Source organism: Equus przewalskii, chromosome 10 (assembly GCF_037783145.1).
Source record: "Equus przewalskii isolate Varuska chromosome 10, EquPr2, whole genome shotgun sequence".
In the NCBI taxonomy this organism is placed as follows: Eukaryota; Metazoa; Chordata; class Mammalia; order Perissodactyla; family Equidae; genus Equus; species Equus przewalskii.
In genome coordinates, this window is record NC_091840.1 from 6,168,296 (window position 1) to 6,188,770 (window position 20,475).

A 20,475-nucleotide genomic window follows, 5' to 3' on the forward strand; every position below is an offset into this window, starting at 1 on the left:
AGTGCCTATCACCCCTGCTTCACAGATGAAGAGACAGGCTCAGTCTCAGTAATCTGCCCAAGGTGGCATAGCAAATACCACAGCCTGGGTTTGGGTTCTTCTTGGGCAGATCCCAAAGCCCCAGGCTCTCAGCCACATCACTCTGCTGCCTCCTTCTAGAAGGGCATGCTATGCACAGTGCTACTGTGAAGTAGATGTCCAAGCTGCTGCCTGGGTTGGTGCCCACACTGAGGAGGGAAGCATCAGGGGTCCCAGTAGAAGCCTTGTTGAAGCTTGGGATTCGGTCCTTCTCAACAGTCGCTCTCTGAGTTCCCACCTGTGCGAAGAGCTGGAGGGTTCTAAGGATGGGCACAGTCTGGGCGCCACTGGCACTTAAGCAGTCACCCGACAGATGTGTGGGTGATCACAGCACATGCTGGGCGGGTGCAGCGAGGTCCCCAGGGAGCTTGGCCTTCAGGACAGAAATGAGTTTAGAATTAGGGAGCAGGTCCTTACAGCTGGGTCTATCTTGTGGCAGAGTTGACCTTTTATCTTCAGGGCAGTGGGTATTCACTGAAGGGTTTTAAACAGGGTGGGGCCATATTTGCATTTTGGAAAACCCATTGTGGCTGTGAGTGGAGGACACATCCGAGGGAGCAAGATCGGGGAGAGGGAAGCTGGCAGAAGGTTGCTTGCAGAGGTGCTGGGGAGGCTGAGGACAGCAGTGTACCGGGTGTGGCAGTGAGGGCTCACAGGAAAGCGACCCCACAGGACCTGGTACCTGACATGGAGGGCCAGGAAGGAAGACATGTCAAGGAGGACCCCCGGCTTTCTGGCTTAGGTAACTGGGTGGTGTCACTCAGATGACACCAGTGCCCATGAAACAGCCAAGTGGAGACGGTCCACAGGCACTCGGTGCCTGTAATTGCTCCGTCACTGTCCCTGGCAGTGTGGCAGGTATCTTATCCCCTTACATCAACTTTCTCCCAGGCCGCAGAGGTGGAGGGCTGCACACAGGCATGAGTGTTGCGTGTCTGCTGGTCTTTCTTTTTCCCTTCAAAATTATGATCTCAAAGTCAGAACCCAGATGCTTAATTCAGTTGCCTGTAGAGAGAGAAATACTGGTGGAAAGTAGCAATGATGAAAGCCTGGCGGGGCCATTACTTCCAGTTTCAAGAGTTTTGTTTGTTATTTGCTTCAAGTTGATAAGTGTGGGAATCCGTGCAGGGCCTTTCAAACAAAGTCCAAGCGAGCCCCACACTTAGAGCGTTCTGGCACAACGAGAGAACAAGAACATTTCTAAAAAGTGAGGACTAATGGGGAAATAAGAGCCACGTGGTGGACCTGCAGGACTCTGCCCCCAGAGGGCCTGTGTGCCTTCATTTTTAGAGGGGTGGCCTGGGTGGGTGAGGCACGGAGAAGAGGATTCAGAAACAAAAGGTAAATAGGAAAGGAAGCCAGGTGCAAACACACACAGAACACTGAGAAGCTATGAACCCTGTTCTGGGCACAGTCAAGTCTGCCCACAGCCTTCAGTGGTGCCGGGCATTCAGGAGGTTTTCACAAGTCAACAAGCAATGCCTCCTTAAGGGCAGCACTGGGTCTCACTGGCCTTAACACACAGTAGTTGCACGCTGATGGGTGAATTGGCAGTGATGGTAAGAGGTTTAGCTATTTGGCTGCTGTTTATGAAAAACAAGTTCAAGGTGTGGCTACTTCCTGCTGGATGGAGAGCTGCCTCATCCCGTTTTAGTGTGAGGGTCAAACTTCTGCTAGTACCAAAGCAACTGACTGGTCACTAGCCCTTGCTTGGGACATCAGGGAAGGCTTCCTGGAGGCACCACTCTCCAGGGGCTGAGAGGCAGTCAGGCCACAGGAGGAAAGGGGAAGAGTGGAAGGCAGAAGTGACAGCATGTGCAAAGGTCCTGTGCCCCAGGGAACAAAGTGCTGAGTAAGTGGTTTGGTGTCATGGAAGCTTGAGTTCAGAGGGGCCAGAGTAGAAGGGGGCCAGATCACCTGGGGTACAATATCTATCTTGTTAGAACTGGGTTTTAAGAGCAACACATCCCTGGAAGGGTTTAGGCAGACATTGTCTTTTTTTTCAAGATTGGCACCTGAGCTAACAACTGTTGCCAATCTTCTTTTTTTTTTTTCCTGCTTTATCTCCCCAAATTCCCCCAGTACATAGTTGTATATCTTAGCTGCAGGTCTTTCTAGTTGTGGCATGTGGGACGCCGCTTCAGTGTGGCCTGACGAGTGGTGCCAGGTCCACATCCAGGATCCCAACCGGCAAAACCCTGGGCTGCTGCAGCAGAGCGCGCGCAAACCTAACAACTCGCCCCGGCTGGCCCCTAGGCGGATATTGTCTTAACCAGTCGCTTATGCTGCTGTGTGGATAATGGTAAATTGGAGGTGATCAAAAGCTAACACATATACCACAGGGAATGCTTTATGTATGTCCATTCATTTAATCCTTCTAACAACTCTGCGAGGGAAGCACTATTATTACTTGCTTTTTTCCAAATGAAGAAACTTTACAAGGCGACAGAAAGGTCACAATCTGGAATTTGAACCCAAGCAGCCTGACTCCAGCATCCGTGCTCGCACCCCCTCCCTCGCCCGTGCTGCTGCACCCCTGGGGGGCTCAGGATGCCGCCCTCAGGGCCCGGCCGACTGCTCCCGGTGTGTGCCGCCCCCTGGTGGCCGGCCGCGGGCAGGGGCCCGGACCTCTCGCAGCCCCGTCCCGCTGTCTGCCCAGAGCCGGAAGCCGCCTAGGGCCCGGAGGAAAAATCTCAAGGCTTCCGGGAAGGAGGAGTCTGGGACGGGGCGGGGGCGGGGCTTCTAGGAGGCGGGGCGGGGGCGGGGCTCCTAGGACGCGAGTCTGGGGGCGGGGCCGCCGCCGTGTGCTCAGGCGCTGCTTCGGCCACCTCTGCCGGGTCCTAGGAGCGGCGGCGAGGGCGCCGATCTCAGGGAAGATGGCGGCGCCCAGGTGGCGAGCCGTGCTGTACGGAGGTCGGAGGTGGCGGGGCTTCAGCACCTCGGGTGAGGAATCTGGGGATGGCGAGCTCTTGGAGGTCCCCGAGAGCCCGAACCCTGGGGCTCGAGCCAGCGCTGCCCTCAGCCTCCGTCTCTGACGTCCCGCTCTCTGCCCGCAGCCGCCCTGAGCCGCCGGACCGCTCCTCTGGGGCCGATGCCCAACGAGGACATCGATGTGAGCAACCTGGAGCGGCTGGAGAAGTACCGCAGCTTCGACCGCTACCGGCGCCGGGCGGAGCAGGAGGCGCGGGCCCCGCACTGGTGGCGGACCTACTGGGAGCATTTCGGGGAGAAGTCAGGTACGGGGCGACCCGAGCGGGGGCTGTGGGCACCGGCCTCGGGATTCGGGGGCCCCCGCCGGCGTCCTCCCCGGGCACCGGGGGAAGAGACCTGCCTGCAGCCCCGTGCGCGCTGTTGGCGGTTTGGTCCCCTCAGGATTTTTCACACCTTTTGGTCCCCCTTCTTGGAAATTTTTATTCCGTCACTGTTAGATTTCCATTTTAGATATTTCTACTCCTAAAACCTTTTTGTGACCGTCCCCCCTGTGCCCCCGCCCCCGATTCCGGGTTAGAACACCTCTCTGTGCTCCTAAAATACTCTGTAGCCCTGGCCACACTATATCTTGACTTTATTTCGCTGCCTCCCAGATTGTGAGCTCCCTAAGGACAAGGATCCTGCCTGTGCTGACCACCATTGGATCCTTGCACCCGCACAGTGCCTGGCACGTGGGTGTGCAAAACTTTGCTGAATGAAATTGAAAGCCCTGGGCAGGGTGACTCAGGAACCTTGCCCTTGAGCAACTTAGACTTACTTAGTACATCCTTTTGGAAAGCATTTCCAGAGGCCGTTTTTATGGTGGTTCAGGGCACAGGCATGGAATGTGGAACCTATATAACCTGATTTAAATGGAAGTCAACCTTTTCGGAGTCACTTTCCTGATCTTCAGTTTCCTCTACTGTAAAATAAAATAATTGTGTATATGTCACAAAATTACTGTGAGGATTAAAGGATACAGTTATTGGAATTCTTTGAGTAATGCCTTTCTTGATGAGGATTCTATGCACATTACTTATTGTCACTGTCTAACGTAAGTGGGGAAAGGTGTTGGATTGAAAGTTTTCTAGGGCCTTGCTACTCAAAGTGTCTTCTGGGACCAGCAGCACAGGCATTACCTAGGAGCTTGTTAGGAATGCACAATCTCAGGCTCCACTCTGACCTGCTGATTCAGAACGTGCATTTTAACAAATTCCCCAGGTGATTTGTATGGTTTGTCCATTAAAGTGTGAGAAATGCTTAAGTCCTTCTAGCTTCAGGTGTTAATTCTGTTGAGGACACAGGTGTGTCCAGGTGTGACAGGCTTGAAGGTGATCCTAACTATAATTGGGATGACAGTCTGCCTCGATTTCCCATGACCTAGACAGACAGTGTGACCTGGTTTAGGGATCAGAAAATGCAGTTTTGAGTTGTATCCAATTTGCTTAGCAACTGGACCCTGTCCAGGTCTGTGAAGCAGGCTGCATAGTATGTTTTAGTTTTGTGAATTAAAGGGTAAGTTTAGCAACAGAGTTTGGGCTCAGAGGACTAGGTGGGGACAGGTGGCCTAACCAAGACTTGATCCCACATTCTCCAACACATCTTCCCTCCCCAGATCCCAAAGAGAAGATTGACATTGGGCTGCCCCCGCCCAAGGTCTGCCGGACCCAACAGCTGCTGGAGCGGAAACGGGTCCTCCGGGAGCTGCGGGCCAGTGTGGAGGAGGAGCGGGCGGCCCGCCTCCGCACAGGTAAGCCCTCCCAGGGCAGAGGGCCCTGGGTACGTCCCTGCCCCCACCCTACATCTCAGCTGGCATCGTTCCTTCCCAGCGAGCATCCCACTGGAGGCTGTGCGGGCCGAATGGGAGAGGACCTGTGGCCCCTACCACAAGCAGCGTTTGGCCGAATACTACGGCCTCTATCGGGACCTGTTCCACGGCGCCACCTTTGTGCCCCGAGTTGCCTTGCATGTGGCGTATGCTGTGGGTGAGGATGACTTGATGCCTGTGTACCATGGCAATGAGGTCACTCCAACTGAGGTAACTGTTAGCTTGTGCCCCTCCCTGCCCAGTGTGCACAGACACATCCCACCACGGCCACACACAACTCCTTTTTGAAGAAGTGATTTTTATGGTGGTTAAGGGCACAGGCATGGCATCTATGCAGGCTGACTTGGGGTTTTGTTCTCTGTCTCCTCTTTTTGATTTCCTGGCTAACACCACCATAATAATTACAAAGGAAAGACTATAAAATGAAAAGAAAAGGGACCGGCACGATGGCACAGCAGTTAAGTTTCCATGCTCTGCTTCAGCGGCCCAGGGTTCACTGGTTCAGATCCAAGGTGGGGACCTAGCACCGCTTGTCCAGCCATGCTGTGGCAGGCGTCCCACATATAAAGTAGGGGAACATGGGCACGGATGTTAGCTCAGGGCCGGTCTTCCTCAACAAAAAGAAGAGGATTGGCAGCGGATGTGAGCTCAGAGCTAATCTTCCTCAAAAAAAAAAAAAGGAAAAGAAGCTCCATCTTGGCAGACTCCTATGACTGGCCCGCTGTCTTCAGAATGCCCTCTGAGCCCCTGTCCATTGACATGTGGGCCTTGTGTTCAGATCTCTAGAGGGGCAACGCTGCAGGCTTCCTTCTCTAAGCCTCTGTGCCGACCTCCCTCATGAGCAGCTGCCAAGGGCATTTGGATTAGGATGGTCCCTCCCTTCTCTAAGTATCCCTCAGGTTCCTGCCCTCCAGATAGAGGGCCTGTTTACATCAGCTTGTTTGTTTCTGGTGGGGTGACTCCCCCATTCTCTCCCTGTCAGGCTGCCCAGGCCCCAGAGGTGACCTATGAGGCAGACGAGGGCTCCATGTGGACGCTGCTGCTCACCAACTTGGGTAGGTGTACGGGGCTCACGGGGCCTCCTGCCTCCCTCGCCTCCCATGAGCTAGGGCCCTGGGGAGCTGGGGGAGGGGCTGGGTGGAGAGCTCCAGCTCCAGCCCCAGCTCTGTCTGTGGGAGGGGGTGGGAGGGGCCCGAGGCCAGTGGGGTCTGTTTGTGTGCAGATGGACACCTGCTGGAACCGGATGCCGAGTACGTCCACTGGCTGGTGTGAGTACCTGCGGTGGGGGAGTGGGTCAGAGGCGTGCGAGGATGCCCGGCGTCCCAGGAAGAGCTGCACCTGGATTTCAGTCTTGGCTCCCCAGAGGAATAACCTCCCACCCCAGGAGGTGGCTCCAACCTCTGCCTCCTGAGGGTGTCAGGAGCCTTGTGACCCAGTGGCTGAAGACAGGTACAGAAGAAAAAAAGCAGGCAGTGAGCCGTGGCCACTCCCACAGGCCTCTTGGTCTCCCTGAACTCACTTCCTCACCTGTAAAACTAGGACCACATGCCTTAGCCACCCTGAGGGGCTGTGTGACAATCATATGGGAAAAGAACCAAGAGAGGCCTCTGGCAGCTGTGACCTGCCCAGGCTGGACTGCCTGTTGTTTTCTCTATGGCCTTTGGCTCTGAGCGCCAGGCCAGGGGGCAAAGGTCAGGCAGGTGACCCCCCCAGCTTTGGGCCATCTGGGTAATCAGGGCCAGTGACTAAGAAGCTAGTTTCTGTCATTTTTATTCAACTGCAGTTACCAGCCTGTGTAGCAGGACCCTCTGGGGAGTTGTCCCCAGGAACAGTGGCTGTCCTGGTGCCAAGCTGGGCAAACACTCCCCAAGAAACCCCAGAGCATCCAGGAAATGGAGAGAGAAGCAGCCCAAAGGTGGTGTGGCTCTCCAGGCTGGATGGCCGTGGCAGCCCCACTGGCTCCCCAGGGTGCTCACCCTTGGCTGTCATCCTGACAGTCTCTGGGACCCCTATCCTCAGCCTCTGAGCCCCTACCACTCCCTTCACGAGGTTACAGTCCGTCCAAAGGTTCACAGAGCTTACCTCCTACTTGCTTTACAACACAGATCAGTTTAGGGTCTGTCCCCCGGGGAGCTGTATCAGTCTGCAGGGAGTATGTGGGTGGGGTGCTCCTGCTGCCACTGCCCTCAAGTGGAAACTAACAGCTACTTTTCCTCCCACCAGAACCAACATCCCAGGCAACAGGGTGGTTGAAGGACAGGAGACATGTCCCTACCTCCCCCCCTTCCCTGCTCGAGGCTCTGGCTTCCACCGCTTTGCCTTCCTACTCTTCAAGCAGGACAAGCCAATCGACTTCTCCAGCGACACCCGGCCTTCACCCTGGTAATCTAATCTACACCCCACACACGTCCCCCTCAAGGCCTCAGGCCAGCTTCCCAGAAACGGTCAGTCTTGCTCAGTTCTCCTTTCTCTTAGGCCTTGAAACGGGGGGAAGGGTAGTTGTGCTGGACACACCCTAAGGGGCTTCTCAGGATTGCCTCTGGGGCTGGAGGTAGGGTTGGGGCTCTGGTGCCCTCCTCCCCACTCACAAGTGCTCCCCGTTTTCTTACAGCTACCAGCTTGCCCAGCGGACCTTCCATACTTTTGATTTCTACAAGAAGCACCAGGAAGCCATGACTCCAGCTGGCCTGGCCTTCTTCCAGTGCCGCTGGGATGACTCAGTCACCCACATCTTCCACCAGCTTCTGGGTAAGGGCAGAGTGGGTTGGAGGAAGAGAGGGCAGCTGGCCTGCTCACAGACCTCTCCCGACCTGCCAGGAACAAGTGCTTGTTGGCAGAGGGGCCCCGGGAGGCGTGTCACTCTCGAGTGGGCTGGCTGGGTAGTCGCAGTATGGGCCCAGCCTAGCAGACAAGGAAGAGGGGCTCAGTCCACACCCACGCCCCCTCGCTCTTCTTGCAGACATGCGGGAGCCTGTGTTTGAGTTTGTGCGGCCACCCTCTTACCACCCCAAGCAGAAGCGCTTCCCCCACCGGCAGCCCCTGCGCTACCTGGACCGGTACAGAGACAGTCACGAACCCACTTACGGCATCTACTGAGTGGCCAGAGTGCCGTCCACCTCAGAGAATGGGCTGGGCCTCTCAGGCCATCCTGTCAGACTCCGCCGACAGCAGCAATAGAGACACAGCTCCACAGGGCCAAGCTGTGGGGTTCCAGGCCCTGCCTGAGACAGCCCTTCTGCGGCCCTCCCATCAGGCCCAGGGCTTAGGACTGAAGAGGGCTCGGCGGGTGGCGGTGAAGATGGCGATGTGAATAAAAAGGGTTTCTGCTGCAGCCGATCTTGGTCTTGATCCGGGAGCAGCCAGAGCCCCCCCTGGTAGAGTTGAATTGCTTCGTGCGTGGAAAGAGGGCTGCCTCCCATCCCAGGAGATGACCCCTCATCTCTGTCTCCTGGGGGTCTCAGGGGACCTGTGATCTGGTGGCTGAAAACAGGTACCGAAGGAAAGCAGGCAGTGGGCCTGGGCTGCTCCCACAGGCCTCTTGAAAGAGATTTACAGCCCTGAGCATTGGCCCTTTGCACGGTGTTCACAGCCTGGCGGAGGCTCCTGGCCTCAGGCTGGAATGCTTTGGATAAGGAGTCCCGTGAGGCCAGACCACAGCAGGTCTGAGAGACCTCTGGGCACATCCCCTTACTTGGAGCCCAGAAAGCCCCTGTGCCCTCGATGGATGGTTAGGGTATTTATTATCCTCTTTAAAGGAAGACTGCCAAGTGGTCAGTGAGGAGAGCTGTGCGCCTTTCCTGGGAAGAGAATCTTCACAGAAGACTATGCTTGCTGCATCGCAGTGAGGGGGCACACTGCCTCAAAGTGAGGCCAGCTCAGTTAGAAAGAAAGGAAGATTGACCGTCTTGCAGCTTCCCCTGGCCCCATACACTGCTCCAGGGCAGGCAGCTCTGCTGTCAGGCCCCCTCTTGCCTGCTCAGCTGCAGGGGAACCACCTCTCTAAAGAGTGAGGTTCCAGAACAGCTTAGACCTGCAAACAAGGAGCTCTCCCCAGCAGAGGGGCGGCACCGAGAGGGGATTCCAGGCACAGGTGGAGATCGCACTGGGTTTCCCTTAAACGGGTGTATGAAGAAAACACTTGTCTCTGTCTCTTGGTGACCAGAAATTCCCACCTCACTGTTTACTCTAAAAGAACAGAAATTAGATGCAGCCTAGGAAAGGGAGACACCCCAATCTGGCAGTTGCCTGAAACTCAGCTCAAGAAAACGTGCAGCAGACCACCTCGGGTCAGGAGAGCATTTAATGAGCACTAGCCGTGTGCCCCGGGCTCATACTGCCAGGTATCCCAACGAGCACTGTCTCATTTGATCGCCAAAACCCCTGCGAGGTAGATGCTGCTTTTTTATTTTCGGATGAGGAGCCCAGAGAGGTCTGTGATGGCCATTATTATTATCATATTTTCACATGAGGGGCCCAGAAGAGGTTCCCTGGCGGCCCTCAGCTAGGAGGCCTGCAGGCCCGCTGAGGTTCCCAAGGTTCTTGTCTCTAGCGGCGGGGGCCGGATCCCCTGTACATGAAGGGTCTAGGGAAGCGAGATAGAGAGGGACCGGACAGCAGCAGAGAGCTGGACCCCGACTCCCAGCCTGGGGTGGCAGGGGGCAGGCAGCGGTGGCTCGGAGGCTCGGCCGGGGTGGGGAGTGGGGGCACGTGGAAGAGAAGCCAAGCGTAGGCAGAAGTGCAGCCGGCAGGCGCTGGGAGTGGCAGCTGCTCTATGGTCGTGGAAGGAGGGCTGTCACGTCAGTCTCCCTAGGCACCTCCCTCCCGCACCCACGCCCGGGCACCACCCGGAGGGCTCGCGGTCCCTTTAAGGGGCCCGCAGCCGCCCTTCGCCCGCAGCCGCCATGGACGCGCAGGAGGTGGAGGACAAGCTGACCTGCGCCATCTGCCTGGAGGTCTACCGGGACCCGGCGACGCTGCCCTGCGGCCACAACTTCTGCGGGGCCTGCATCCGGGACTGGGGCCGCAGCGAGAAGGCGTGCCCCGAGTGCCGGGAGCCCTTCCCGGACGGCGCGCCGCTGCGCCGCAACATGGCGCTGAGCGGCGTGATCGAGGTGCTGCGCGCCGCGCCCGGCCCGGGCCCGGCCCCCGACCCCCGGCCCCCGGCCCCCGCGGCGCGCTGCCCCCGGCACGGGCGGCCGCTCGAGCTCTTCTGCCGCACCGAGGGCCGCTGCGTGTGCAGCGCGTGCACCGTGCGCGAGTGTCGCCTCCACGAGCGGGCACTGCTGGACGCCGAGCGCCGGGAGCGCGAGGTGACACACCGGGGAGCCGGCCTGCCCTCTTGTGCGCCCGGGCAGGGGCGGGCAGCTAAGCCGGAGGCGGCTTTGGGATGTTTGTATTCCCGGAAAGAAGGAGGTGGTGGTCAGAAAACACGTGCTTGGAATAGAGAGAGCGCTGGTGACGGGCCCAGGGTGAGGTCACAGGAGTGAGGGCTGAGATGGAGTGAAGGAAAGGGCTCCGCGGGTGAGGAGGTCAAGGAGCGAGAGCTAGTGTTGGAGGGTAACCCCTGTGACTGCTGAAGTCACAGAGAGTGAGATGTTACTGCTTCTGGCACCGAAGACCGTGCACTAAGCATGAAAGTCCACAGTGGAGGCCAGTAGACGACAGCAGAGAGGAGGCAGGCAGCACAGGTGGTGCAACCAGACCTGGGGGACCAAGGGAGCCAGAATTTTGCTGGAGGGGTTTGAGGGGGCAGGTGCGGTCCGGTCCGTGGGGAGAAGTCAGCCCTCCTACTTCCTCCACTCACCTGTTTTGCAACCTGGAGGCAGTGGGGCCTGGACAAAGGCACAGACATTGGACTTAGGAAAATCGGGTGACTTTGGGCAAATCAGCAACTTCTCTGACCCGTTTCCTTGTCTGTGAAGGGGGGGTGCGGGGGTCTGTACCGCTCAGCATTGCTGGGAGAAGCAGCAAGACGCTGAAGCTCTTGACCAGGTGCAGGGAACCATTGGGTAGGCAGGCAGTGGTCGTTCATCCTGCTTCCAGGAGAGGAGAACGTTTTGATCCTCAAGGGGACCAAAGGGGTCGCAACCAAACAGGGGTGTCCTCTTCCCCTCATGCCCAAAGCTGGGGCTAAGGATTGACCCGGCTTTTGGAAGCACCCACCTTATACACACTGCACTGCCCACTTGTCAGATTGCTCTGGTTCTGGGCTGCCTCCCCTTCTCAGCAAGGCCGCGTAGGCCAGAGGTATCGCTCCCATTTATTGATTTGGCAGCAGGGGGGCGGGGGGGACCCTTATAGCCCAGAGAGGGTGGGTGCTCTGCCCCAGGTTGCTCAGCATGCAAGAGGGACTGGAAGTTAGGTCTTCAGCTCAAGGCTTCTGTTCTGCCCATGTACCACCCTGCTCCAGATGGGGAAGGGGCTTTGTCTGGACCTCCCTGGGACTCCAACTCAGTCCTCCTGGGGCTCATACCAATCTTGGTGCTCTGTGTGCTGGCCCACTGGTCAGTGTCGCCTGGGGTGACATGAGGAGGGGGTGCCCAGCAGCTGCAGGTGTTTGTTGATTGATTGAGGGGGACTTCACAGCCAATTCAGGCCCCTTCTTGTCACTTTTTCCCATGTGGACACCTCAGGCCCAGTTGAGAGCCATGCTGGAGGTCACCCAGCAGCAGACCACCCAGGCTGAGAGCCAGCTACAGGAGCTGCAGCAACGAAGCAGCCAGATCCAGGTACAAGGCCTGTCTGTTGCACCCCACCATGTCCTGCTGCCAGCTGGTCCCTGGGATACTGGGGAGTAGCTGTGAGCTACCTTGAGTTTGCCTCCTGGCAGCAGGGAGTGAGGGGCTGAGCCGGGGGATGAGGTTCCAGGGACATCCACATCCCCACCCCTCAGCACAGCGGGCAGCCCTGGCCCTGGCCACCATAGGCTCCTCCTGTGCCCACCCAGAGATCGGCCTGCACACTAGCCTCTGTGGTCTCTGGCAAGTTCAGCTGCCTGCTGCAAGCCCTGGAGATGCGGCGGGCTGTGGCACTGAAGGACATCGAGGTGGCCAAGACACAGGCACTGACGCAGGCCCTGGATGAGGAGCAGCGACTGCAGGGCCGCCTGGAGGCCCTGGCTCGCCGTGACCGCAGGATCCGGGACCTCCTGGAGCAGTTGGATGACAGGACCTTCCTCCAGGTGCCAGGCCTCAGGGCAGCAGGTTGGGGGCCCAGCGTATCTGCCCCTTGTGCCCGGGCTTACTGCACCTCTCTCTGGGGCTCAGGAATCTCAGCTCCTGGCACCTCTGGGGCCTCCCGGGCCACTGACTCCTCCGCAGTGGGACGAAGATCAGCAGTTGGGTGGTCTGAAGGAGTTGCTCAGCCAGTTGAGTGGCCTCCTCCTGGACAAGGGAGGCCACCCCCGGGTGCTCGCTGAGGCTGCTGACTTGGGCCACGTGGGTAAGTCTGACCCCAGATCTCTCCCTACCCCTCTGGGCCCAACTCTCCCTCCCATCGGGGTGGGAGTGGAGTCAGGCCTAGCGTCCCATGAGCTCCCCTCGCCATCCCTCCCCTAACACTGCTTTGCCCTCCAGAGGCCGCAGGCCCCCTGGCAACAGTCCCGAGCCCGGTGTGCCCACTGAGGAGGAAACTCTGGCAGAGTAAGGAGACCCAGCCCATGAGTGTGTGCACTGGTGTGTGCATGTGCGTGTGAGTGCATGCATGTGCACTGTGTGTGCACTGTGATCACGCGTGTATGTGTGTGCCTGTTTGTATGCACACATGAGTATGTGGGGGAGGGGAGCACGAGCTGTGCCTGTCCCATCCAGGATGTCTGTTCCATGCCCTTCCCTGCGTCTGGCCTCACCCCCTGCACACCTGTTGCAGGGTGCACACCTCTTACACATGGTGCCAGTCTAGCGTGAAGGAGATTCTGGGTACACAAACTGGGATCACTCACGATTCTTCCACTTACTACAAAGTTAGGTGACCTTTCTGAACCTGTCTTCTCACCTATGAAGTGAGGCTAATGGAAGGTTCCACCTCAGAGGCTGCAGCGAGGGTTGGCTGCTGTGATGACGTCCAGCACTGGCTCAGCTTGCTGTCTGCCTAGCAGACGTTTAGCATCCTGTCATCGCTGGAGCTTCAGTTGCTGTCTGTTACCTCTGGGGACAGGATGGTGGAGGCGCACAGGCACCCTGCCCGCTCACCTTCAGCCCATCTCTCCCCAACAGATTATCGCAATCTGACCTTCGACCCAGACAGCGCCAACCACTACCTCCACCTGTCTCGGCAGGACCAGCAGGTGAAGCACCATCGAAAGCCCCGGGGCCCAGCTGGGCCAGACAGCTTCCAGCTCTGGCAGGTGCAGTGTGCCCAGAGCTTCCAGGCTGGGCGGCACTACTGGGAGGTGCGCACATCTAACCACTCAGTAACCCTGGGTGTCACCTACCCAGAACTGATGCGACGCAAGCTGGGGCCCCAAACAGACAACATCGGCCGAGGGTCCAGCTCCTGGGGGCTGTGCATTCAGGAGGATGGTGCCCAGGCCTGGCACAATGGGGAGGCCCAGCGCCTCCCAGGAGTGTCAGGGAAGCTCCTGGGAGTGGATTTGGACCTGGCCTCTGGCTGCCTCACCTTCTACAGCCTGGACCCTGAAACACAGCCCCTGTATACCTTCCATGCCGTCTTCACCCGCCCTCTCTACCCTGTCTTCTGGCTCTTGGAGGGTCGGACCCTAACCTTGTGCCATCGGCCCGAGGCCAAGCTCCCTCCAGGGCTCCAGGAAGACGCCTCAGGGCTCAGCTGAAGAAGGCACAGGATGGAGCTCTGGGCCGGGAACAGGTACCACCATGCCTGTGTGCCCAAGAGCTGCCCCAGCCCCTGGCCTGGTGACCCGAGGCCACAGCTATAATGGGACCAGCTGTTGGCCAGAAGACAGACTCAGGACCAGGCTGGGCCACTTGGAGAGAGAGGTGGGGGGGAGTCCCCAAGCTGGAGTTCATTTTTCCAGCCTCTTTAAAGGCGACAGAGACTAGGAAGGAAGTAAAATGGGCAGCCCCTGCCCCAAGCAGAGCTCCGTTCTGGGTGCTGCTGGGCCTCAGAAGCTCGGGTAGTGCCCAGGGGCTCCTGGTCCTACAGGAGAGCGCGTGTGCTGCGATGCACACCACAGAGTGTGCGGCAGACAAAATAATACATGGATCTACCCGAGTTGACCTCCCTGGAGACAGCATAGACTTTGCAAAGCGGCATCAGCCTGTGGGCAGGCGGAGTGCAGACTATTCCTGGAGAAAATCTAGAGAAAAGTGCTTTTTACCTCCTCCCTCCCTGTCTCTCTTTTCTTCTCTTTAACATTTTGCTATGTTTTAGTCTCTCTTATTTTGTACATCCTTGTGATTGCATTCTGTAAACAATTGTGTTCTCTGCATTTTTTTTATTTAGCATAAGCATTTCTCACATTCCTAAAACTTTCCCCCAAATGATTACAATACAGAGTCATTCTAATGACTATCAGAATTTATTTACCCATCATTGGACATTCCACTTGTTTTATTTTGGATTATAAAAATATTGCCGAGATGAATATTTTTGAGCAGGAAGTTGGGCCATATTTATGGCTATGTACATAGGTTAAATTACATAAAGTCGAATTACTCGACAGAAAAACAGCACTTGAAGATTCTATTTTTATACAAAAAAACAAAATGAAGCAACCTTGAGTCAGGCCGACTCGTGCGCCTCCCCCATCCCCCCAGCCGAGTCAGCATTCTGAGCACGGGGCCTTCGCCCCTGCCCGCGGGCGGGGGTTCGTGCAGCGATGGGTGGAGGTGCCAGCACGGCGCCAGCTCCTCTTGGTTCGGTTTCTGCTGTTAGGAACACGCTTGCCTGACGATCCCTGTCCGGTGTTTCGCCTGTGTTTCTGGAAGTGGGGTTGCTGGGCCGTAGGGCTGCTGTAATTTTCTTACTTGAAATGTTCTGCTTGGTCTGGGTGATGGTTATGAGGGCTTTTACAACTTTTTACACTGTATGTATATGTTTTATATACTCGTATAAATATTTCACAATAAAATTTTTTTAAAGAATAGTACGTGCACCAACACCTCCAAAAAACAAAAATTTTTTTTTAAAGATAGGCACCTGAGCTAACAACTGTTGCCAATCTTTTTTTTTTTTTCTGCTTTTTCTCCCCAAATCTCCCCAGTACATAGTTGTATATTTTAGTTGTGGATCCTTCCAGTTGTGGCATGTGGGACGCCGCCTCAGCGTGGCCTGGTGAGCGGTGCCGTGTCCCCACCCAGGATCCGAACTGGTAAAACCCTGGGGCGCCACAGCAGAGCGCGCGACCTTAACCACTTGACCACAGGGCGGCCCCAAAATATTGTTATATTTGTAAAAAATACATCTCTCTCCCACATTGTAACCCGGCCCCGGCTGCAGCCATGGTTGCAAACTCTATCCTGTGGCCTCGCTCCTCAGCCGTGTGGCTCTCTGTCTAAGGGCGGAGCCAGGCCTCACTGGTGCAGCCTTGGCAAGGAGCTTCCAGTAAGATTCCCAAGGTGGGGAGTTCCCCAGACATGGGAAGGGGGTTCCAACACTGGGCAGCCTGACAGTGGCAGGAGGCAGTTGGGACCTTGCTGAACAGCAGGAGCTGAAGGTCCGATGGGGCAGGAAGCAGGACTGGGCTGACCAGGTGACCTCAGTGCTGGCTTCCCTGGCCTACAGATTCTACCCATCCCTCCTGATCCCGGTCCCAGCCCCACACACATGTCCAGCTGGCTGAGCCCACCCTCTGAAAGGGCGGAGAAAGGAAGAATGACCTCCTTTCTGCCTTCATGGTGGAAAATGTTTTGGGTCATTTATTCTGTGAATTTACTTTTTCATCGGGTCATTAGTCCTTTCCATGTTGTTCTGTGGGAGTGTTCTGTGTTATGACTATTAACCTTTATGTACGTAGCACGAGAGGCTGCTGCCATCCCTCATAGGGTGTGCCATGGAGCAGCGCCTCTCCAGCAGCTGCGGGGCAAGCATTTACAAATCTCTTGGAAGCTACTTCAAATTAAATTCACTCAGTCCACTTGGTCCTGACAGAACACTCCACCTCCTCTCCAGAAAAACTGCATTTGTGTAGAGGGAAAAAGAAGGATAGATTTGGGGGCTGGCCCAGTGGCGCAGCGGTTAGGTTTGCACGTTCCGCTTCAGTGGCTCAGGGTGCACCAGTTTGGATCCCGGGTGTGGACTGCTTGGCAAGCCATGCTGTGGCACGCATCCCACATATAAAGTAGAGGAAGATGGGCATGGATGTTAGCTCAGGGCCAGTCTCCCTCAGCAAAAAAGAGGAGAATTGGTGGCAGATGTTAGCTCAGGGCTAATCTTAAAAAAAAAAAAAAGGATAGATTTGGGGGTGTAACATTTATAAAGGGGACACATGATTTGCCTATGGGTGTTTCCAGCATTTCTGCCCCACTCCACACAGCTTCTGGGCTTCTGTGTGCCAGAGTCAGGAGAATGATCACATATAGACAGAACAAGGGCAGGGGAGGGCAGGAGAGATTCTAAAAGACAGGGGCCTTCAGGGCCTTGGGGGCCAGTGGAGGTGGGGGGAGTTGGTCACCGGAGAGGTGAGGAGTAAAGATAATAAGAGGCTGCTCTTCTCCAGGCAGGAAGGGATGGAGGGGAGCAGCATGGTGCCTCTAGGAAATGTGGCTTCGAGCAGCATGAGACCGGGAGCTAGAAGACAGTGGAGCCATGCCTTTGAGACTCTGAGGGGGAAGGATTTCCATTCTAGAATTCCATACCCAGCCAAACCGTCAATCAAAGATGAAGCCTGAACAAAGGCACTTGCAGACACTTCCGCATCCATTCTCAGAAAGCTCCCAGAGGACGCACTTTTCAGAAATAAAGAAGTAAATCAATGAAGGGAAAGGAAAACCTGGAATCCCAGCAACAGGAAATTCAACACAAAAGAGAAGTGATAAAGAATCTAAATCTCCAGAAACATGAGCACAAACGTCCACACAGATGTTCAAGGCTTATAAGCACGTGCTTTAGCGATGTGGAGGTAAATGCTAAAAGAAACAGTTAAAAGAGTTGAAACCAGTTGTCCTTGGGAGCAAGAGGCTGGAGTAGGTGGGACTGCCAGTTTTTGTTATTGTAAGCCTCATGGACTTGTTTACTTTTTAAATACTTTGAATATATTATTTTGAAATAAATAAAAATCAATTTTTTTAAAGTACACCAAAAGCATAAAGGAAAATGTGCTACTGTGGGACATGGCTTGGAACCCACTTCAATTTCTTGCAAGATGCAAGCAAAGCTGGAGTGGCTTGCCAATTACTCTCTTTTGCTGGGCTGCTTTTGCCTGTTTGTTTTGCTTCTGTTTGACTTTTTTTTTTAAAGTAATACTGCAGCCAGACAGGGTCATATATGAGGTTCAGGATTATTTTCAGGTTGCACCTTCTGGATTTAAATTCTGCCTCCTCTGCAGGACTAGTTATGTGACCGCCGGCAAGATATGAGGCCTGTCGAAATTCCGTTTCTCATCCCATGACACAGTCCTCGCAGGGGCAGAGTGAGATGCAGGCGTGAACATGCTCCTGAAGACCTCAAAAGTGCCAGTTACCTTTTCCCCTTAAGAGCCAACTTATTTCAAAAAGGATTAATATATTAAGCAACTTTAAAGCTATGATAATGGAAATAAAATATAAAGATGCCTCCACCCTGACAATCACATCTCCACACTTCCCTGGGGGAGTGGATCTTCCTGAACAGGCTGTGGGGTGGGGAGCAGTGGGCCAGCTGGGACTCGTCTCTGAGCACCCCCAACTCGAGTGGCACCCCTCTCCCGTCCAGGACCAGGTGGGTCTCTGGTCTCAGCAAGCCCAGGCAGCCTGGCTGCTGAGCCTTGGAGTAGGCTGGTTGCTGATGCCTGAACCTCCAAACTGTTCCTGAGCCTCGGCAAGCAAAGGACGGTCATGATCAAGTGCTCCTTGGGGAAACTAACGTATGGAACTCATTACCCGCCTTCCTGCCAAACGGCACACCCAGGCCGGGTCCCTCTGCTGCTCGTCTGCCCAGAATATCTTTTCCCACCCTAGTTTCTGCACGCCTGAGTCCTGGCAGGACGTGACAGCCCAGCTCAAATGCTACTGCCTCCACTCGGGCCTCCATTATTCCCCCTTCCTTCCCTTGAATCCGCCAGAAGTGGATCTTACCTCTCTTTTAACATTTAATAGACCCTAGTTTTCTTCCCTCCATCCGGGAAAGACCTCAGGAGGCTCTGCATAGCATCTTTCTAAATTAGACATTCTTTTTTTTTTTTCCTTTTGCTGGGAAAGATTTGCCCTGAGCTAACATCTGTTGCCAATCTTTTCTTTTTTTTCCCTTTTTTTCTTCCCAAAGCCCCAATACAAAGTTGCATATTCAAGTTGTATGTGCTTCCAGGTCTTCTATGTGAGCCACCACCACAGCCCAGCTACTGACTGACAAGAGGTGTGGTTCCACGCCCAGAACCGAACTGGGGCCGCGAACTCATGGAGTGCACCGAACTCTAACCACTAGGCCATCAGGGCTGGCTCTAAATTAGACATTCTTAATCTGGGGTCTTCAGGGGGTGTAATTCTTCTTTATTTTCACTGTTCTCTAACTGAAATTTAGCATTTCTTTCTATTACAAATGGAGAGAACACACCACAGTGGTATTAGCAATACCTGTGACTTGTCACCAATAGAAATTAGATTTATTTCATTTTTTTATTTGAGTTCATAATAGTTTACTTTATTGTGAAATTTCAGTTGTACACTATCTCTTGTCTGTCACCACATAAATGCTCCTCTTCACCCCCTTGTGCCCACCCTCCACTCCCTTCCCCTGGTAGCCACCGAACTGTTTTCTTTGTCCATGTGTTTGTTCATATTCCACATATGAGTGAAATCATTTGGTGTTTGTCTTTCTCAGTCTGGCTTATTTCACTTAGCATAATTCCCTCCAGGTCCATCCATGTTGTTGCAAATGGGATGATTTTGTCTTTTTTATGGCTGAGTAGTATTCCACTGTGTGTGTGTGTGTGTGTGTGTGTGTGTATAATATACCACCTCTTCTTCATCCAATCATCAGTCGGTGGGCACTTGGGTTGTTTCCATGTCTTGGCTACTGTGAATAGTGCTACAATGAACATAGGGGTACATTTGTTACTTTGGATTGTTGATTTTAAGTTGCTTGGGTAGATACCCAGTAGCGGGATAGCTGGGTCATATGGTAGTTCTATTTTTAGTTTTTTGAGGAATCTCCATACTGTTTTTCGTAGTGGCTGCACCAGTTTGCATTCCCACCAGCAGTGGATGAGGGTGCCCTTTCTACACCCTCTCCAGCATTTGTTATTTTCAGTCTTAGTGCATATAGCCATCTTAACACGCATAAGGTGGTATGTTAGCGTAGTTTTGATTTGCATTTCCCTGACGATTAGTGATGTTGAACATCTTTTCATCTGTTTATTGGCCATCTGTATATCTTCTTTGGAAAAATGTCTGTTCATATCCTCTGCCCATTATTTGATTGGGCTGTTTGGTTTTTTGTTGTTCAGTTATGGGAGTTCCTTATATATTATGGAGATTAACCCCTTATCGGATATATGATTTTCAAATATTTTCTCCCAATTGGTGGGTTGTCTTTTTGTTTTGATCTTAGTTTCTTTCGTCTTGCAGAACCTCTTTAGTCTAATGAACTCCCACTTGTTTATTTTTCTTTTGTTTCCCTTGTCTGAGAAGGCATGGTCTTTGAAAAATCCTTTTAAGTTTGATGTCAAAGTGTACTACCTATATTATCTTCTAGGAGTTTTATGGTTTCAGGACTTATCTTCAAGTCTTTGATCCATTTTGAGTTTAATTTTGTGTATGGCATGAGATAACGGTCTACTTTCATTCTTTGCATGTGGCTGTCCAGTTTTCCCAGCACCATTTATTGAAGAGACTGACTTTTCTCCATTGTATGTTCTTGGCACCTTTGTCGAAGATTAGCTGTCCGTATATGTGCGGTTTTAAGAAATTAGATATTTTCATAGCACATTACAGTGGTGACAGAGAATTTGAAACATCATTTATGTTCATCACTATTTCAAAAATACAGTAATTATTAGGCCTCCGTCAGATCTTGTTATTTATTGTGTTAAAGAAAAATTTATCACAAATTTGTTTTCTTAATATTTTGTGCCTGTATTTCAATGTAACTGGGTTCTATGGAATTCTATGCATTTTATTTTGTACATTTAAAAGCATTACTTTGAAAAAGGGTCTGTAGGCTGCACCAGGCTTGGAGAGGAGCCCTGGCACACAAGAAAGGTTAAGCCCCACCTATGGATGGACAGCCCCCTCCTCACCTCTTTATTCCTCTGGCTTTGGGCTCTCACCAGCAGGAGGTCTGAGGGCCTGAGGGTAGGAAGAATTGCCCCAATTATTCTATATATATTTTTTTTCTAAGATTTTGTTTTTCCTTTTTCTCCCAAATCCCCTCAGTACATAGTTGTATATTTTTAGTTGTGGGTCCTTCTAGTTGTGGCATGTGGGATGCCGCCTCACCATGGCTTGACCAGCGGTGCCAATCCGTGCCCTGGGCCACTGAAGCAGAGC

At 54.0% G+C, this 20,475-nt stretch overlaps 2 protein-coding genes and 1 long non-coding RNA gene across 5 annotated transcripts; 2 read left to right on the forward strand and 1 right to left on the reverse strand.

Annotated features, from left to right (window-relative positions):
* The first annotated feature begins 2,796 nt into the window (after positions 1-2,796).
* On the forward strand, positions 2,797-8,207 carry MRPL38 (mitochondrial ribosomal protein L38). Of its 2 annotated transcripts, XM_008513303.2 has the most exons (9): positions 2,797-3,021; positions 3,135-3,314; positions 4,664-4,798; positions 4,878-5,086; positions 5,859-5,931; positions 6,099-6,144; positions 7,100-7,258; positions 7,488-7,624; positions 7,836-8,207. In XM_008513303.2, the coding sequence occupies exons 1-9, from the start codon at positions 2,955-2,957 to the stop codon at positions 7,970-7,972; spliced, it is 1,143 nt and encodes a 380-aa protein (XP_008511525.2). In that variant the 5' UTR covers positions 2,797-2,954; the 3' UTR covers positions 7,973-8,207. The 2 variants fall into 2 exon arrangements, 1 of the variants encoding a protein (XP_008511525.2); XR_011523261.1 differs by lacking the exon at positions 6,099-6,144 and having other exon boundaries at positions 2,851-3,021; positions 7,100-7,320.
* Positions 8,208-9,264: 1,057 nt separating this feature from the next.
* Positions 9,265-9,942, reverse strand: LOC139073997 (uncharacterized). Its single transcript, XR_011523262.1, has 2 exons — positions 9,810-9,942; positions 9,265-9,645 (listed from the first exon to the last, which is right to left on the reverse strand). It is a non-coding gene; the product is annotated as an uncharacterized lncRNA (long non-coding RNA).
* On the forward strand, positions 9,681-14,939 carry TRIM65 (tripartite motif containing 65). 2 transcript variants are annotated; one of them, XM_008513343.2, is made up of 6 exons: positions 9,681-10,185; positions 11,509-11,604; positions 11,823-12,056; positions 12,142-12,316; positions 12,451-12,516; positions 13,090-14,939. In XM_008513343.2, the coding sequence occupies exons 1-6, from the start codon at positions 9,778-9,780 to the stop codon at positions 13,662-13,664; spliced, it is 1,554 nt and encodes a 517-aa protein (XP_008511565.2). In that variant the 5' UTR covers positions 9,681-9,777; the 3' UTR covers positions 13,665-14,939. The 2 variants fall into 2 exon arrangements, with proteins under 2 accessions (XP_008511565.2, XP_070417536.1); XM_070561435.1 differs by lacking the exon at positions 12,451-12,516 and having other exon boundaries at positions 9,687-10,185.
* The last annotated feature ends 5,536 nt before the right edge of the window (positions 14,940-20,475 follow it).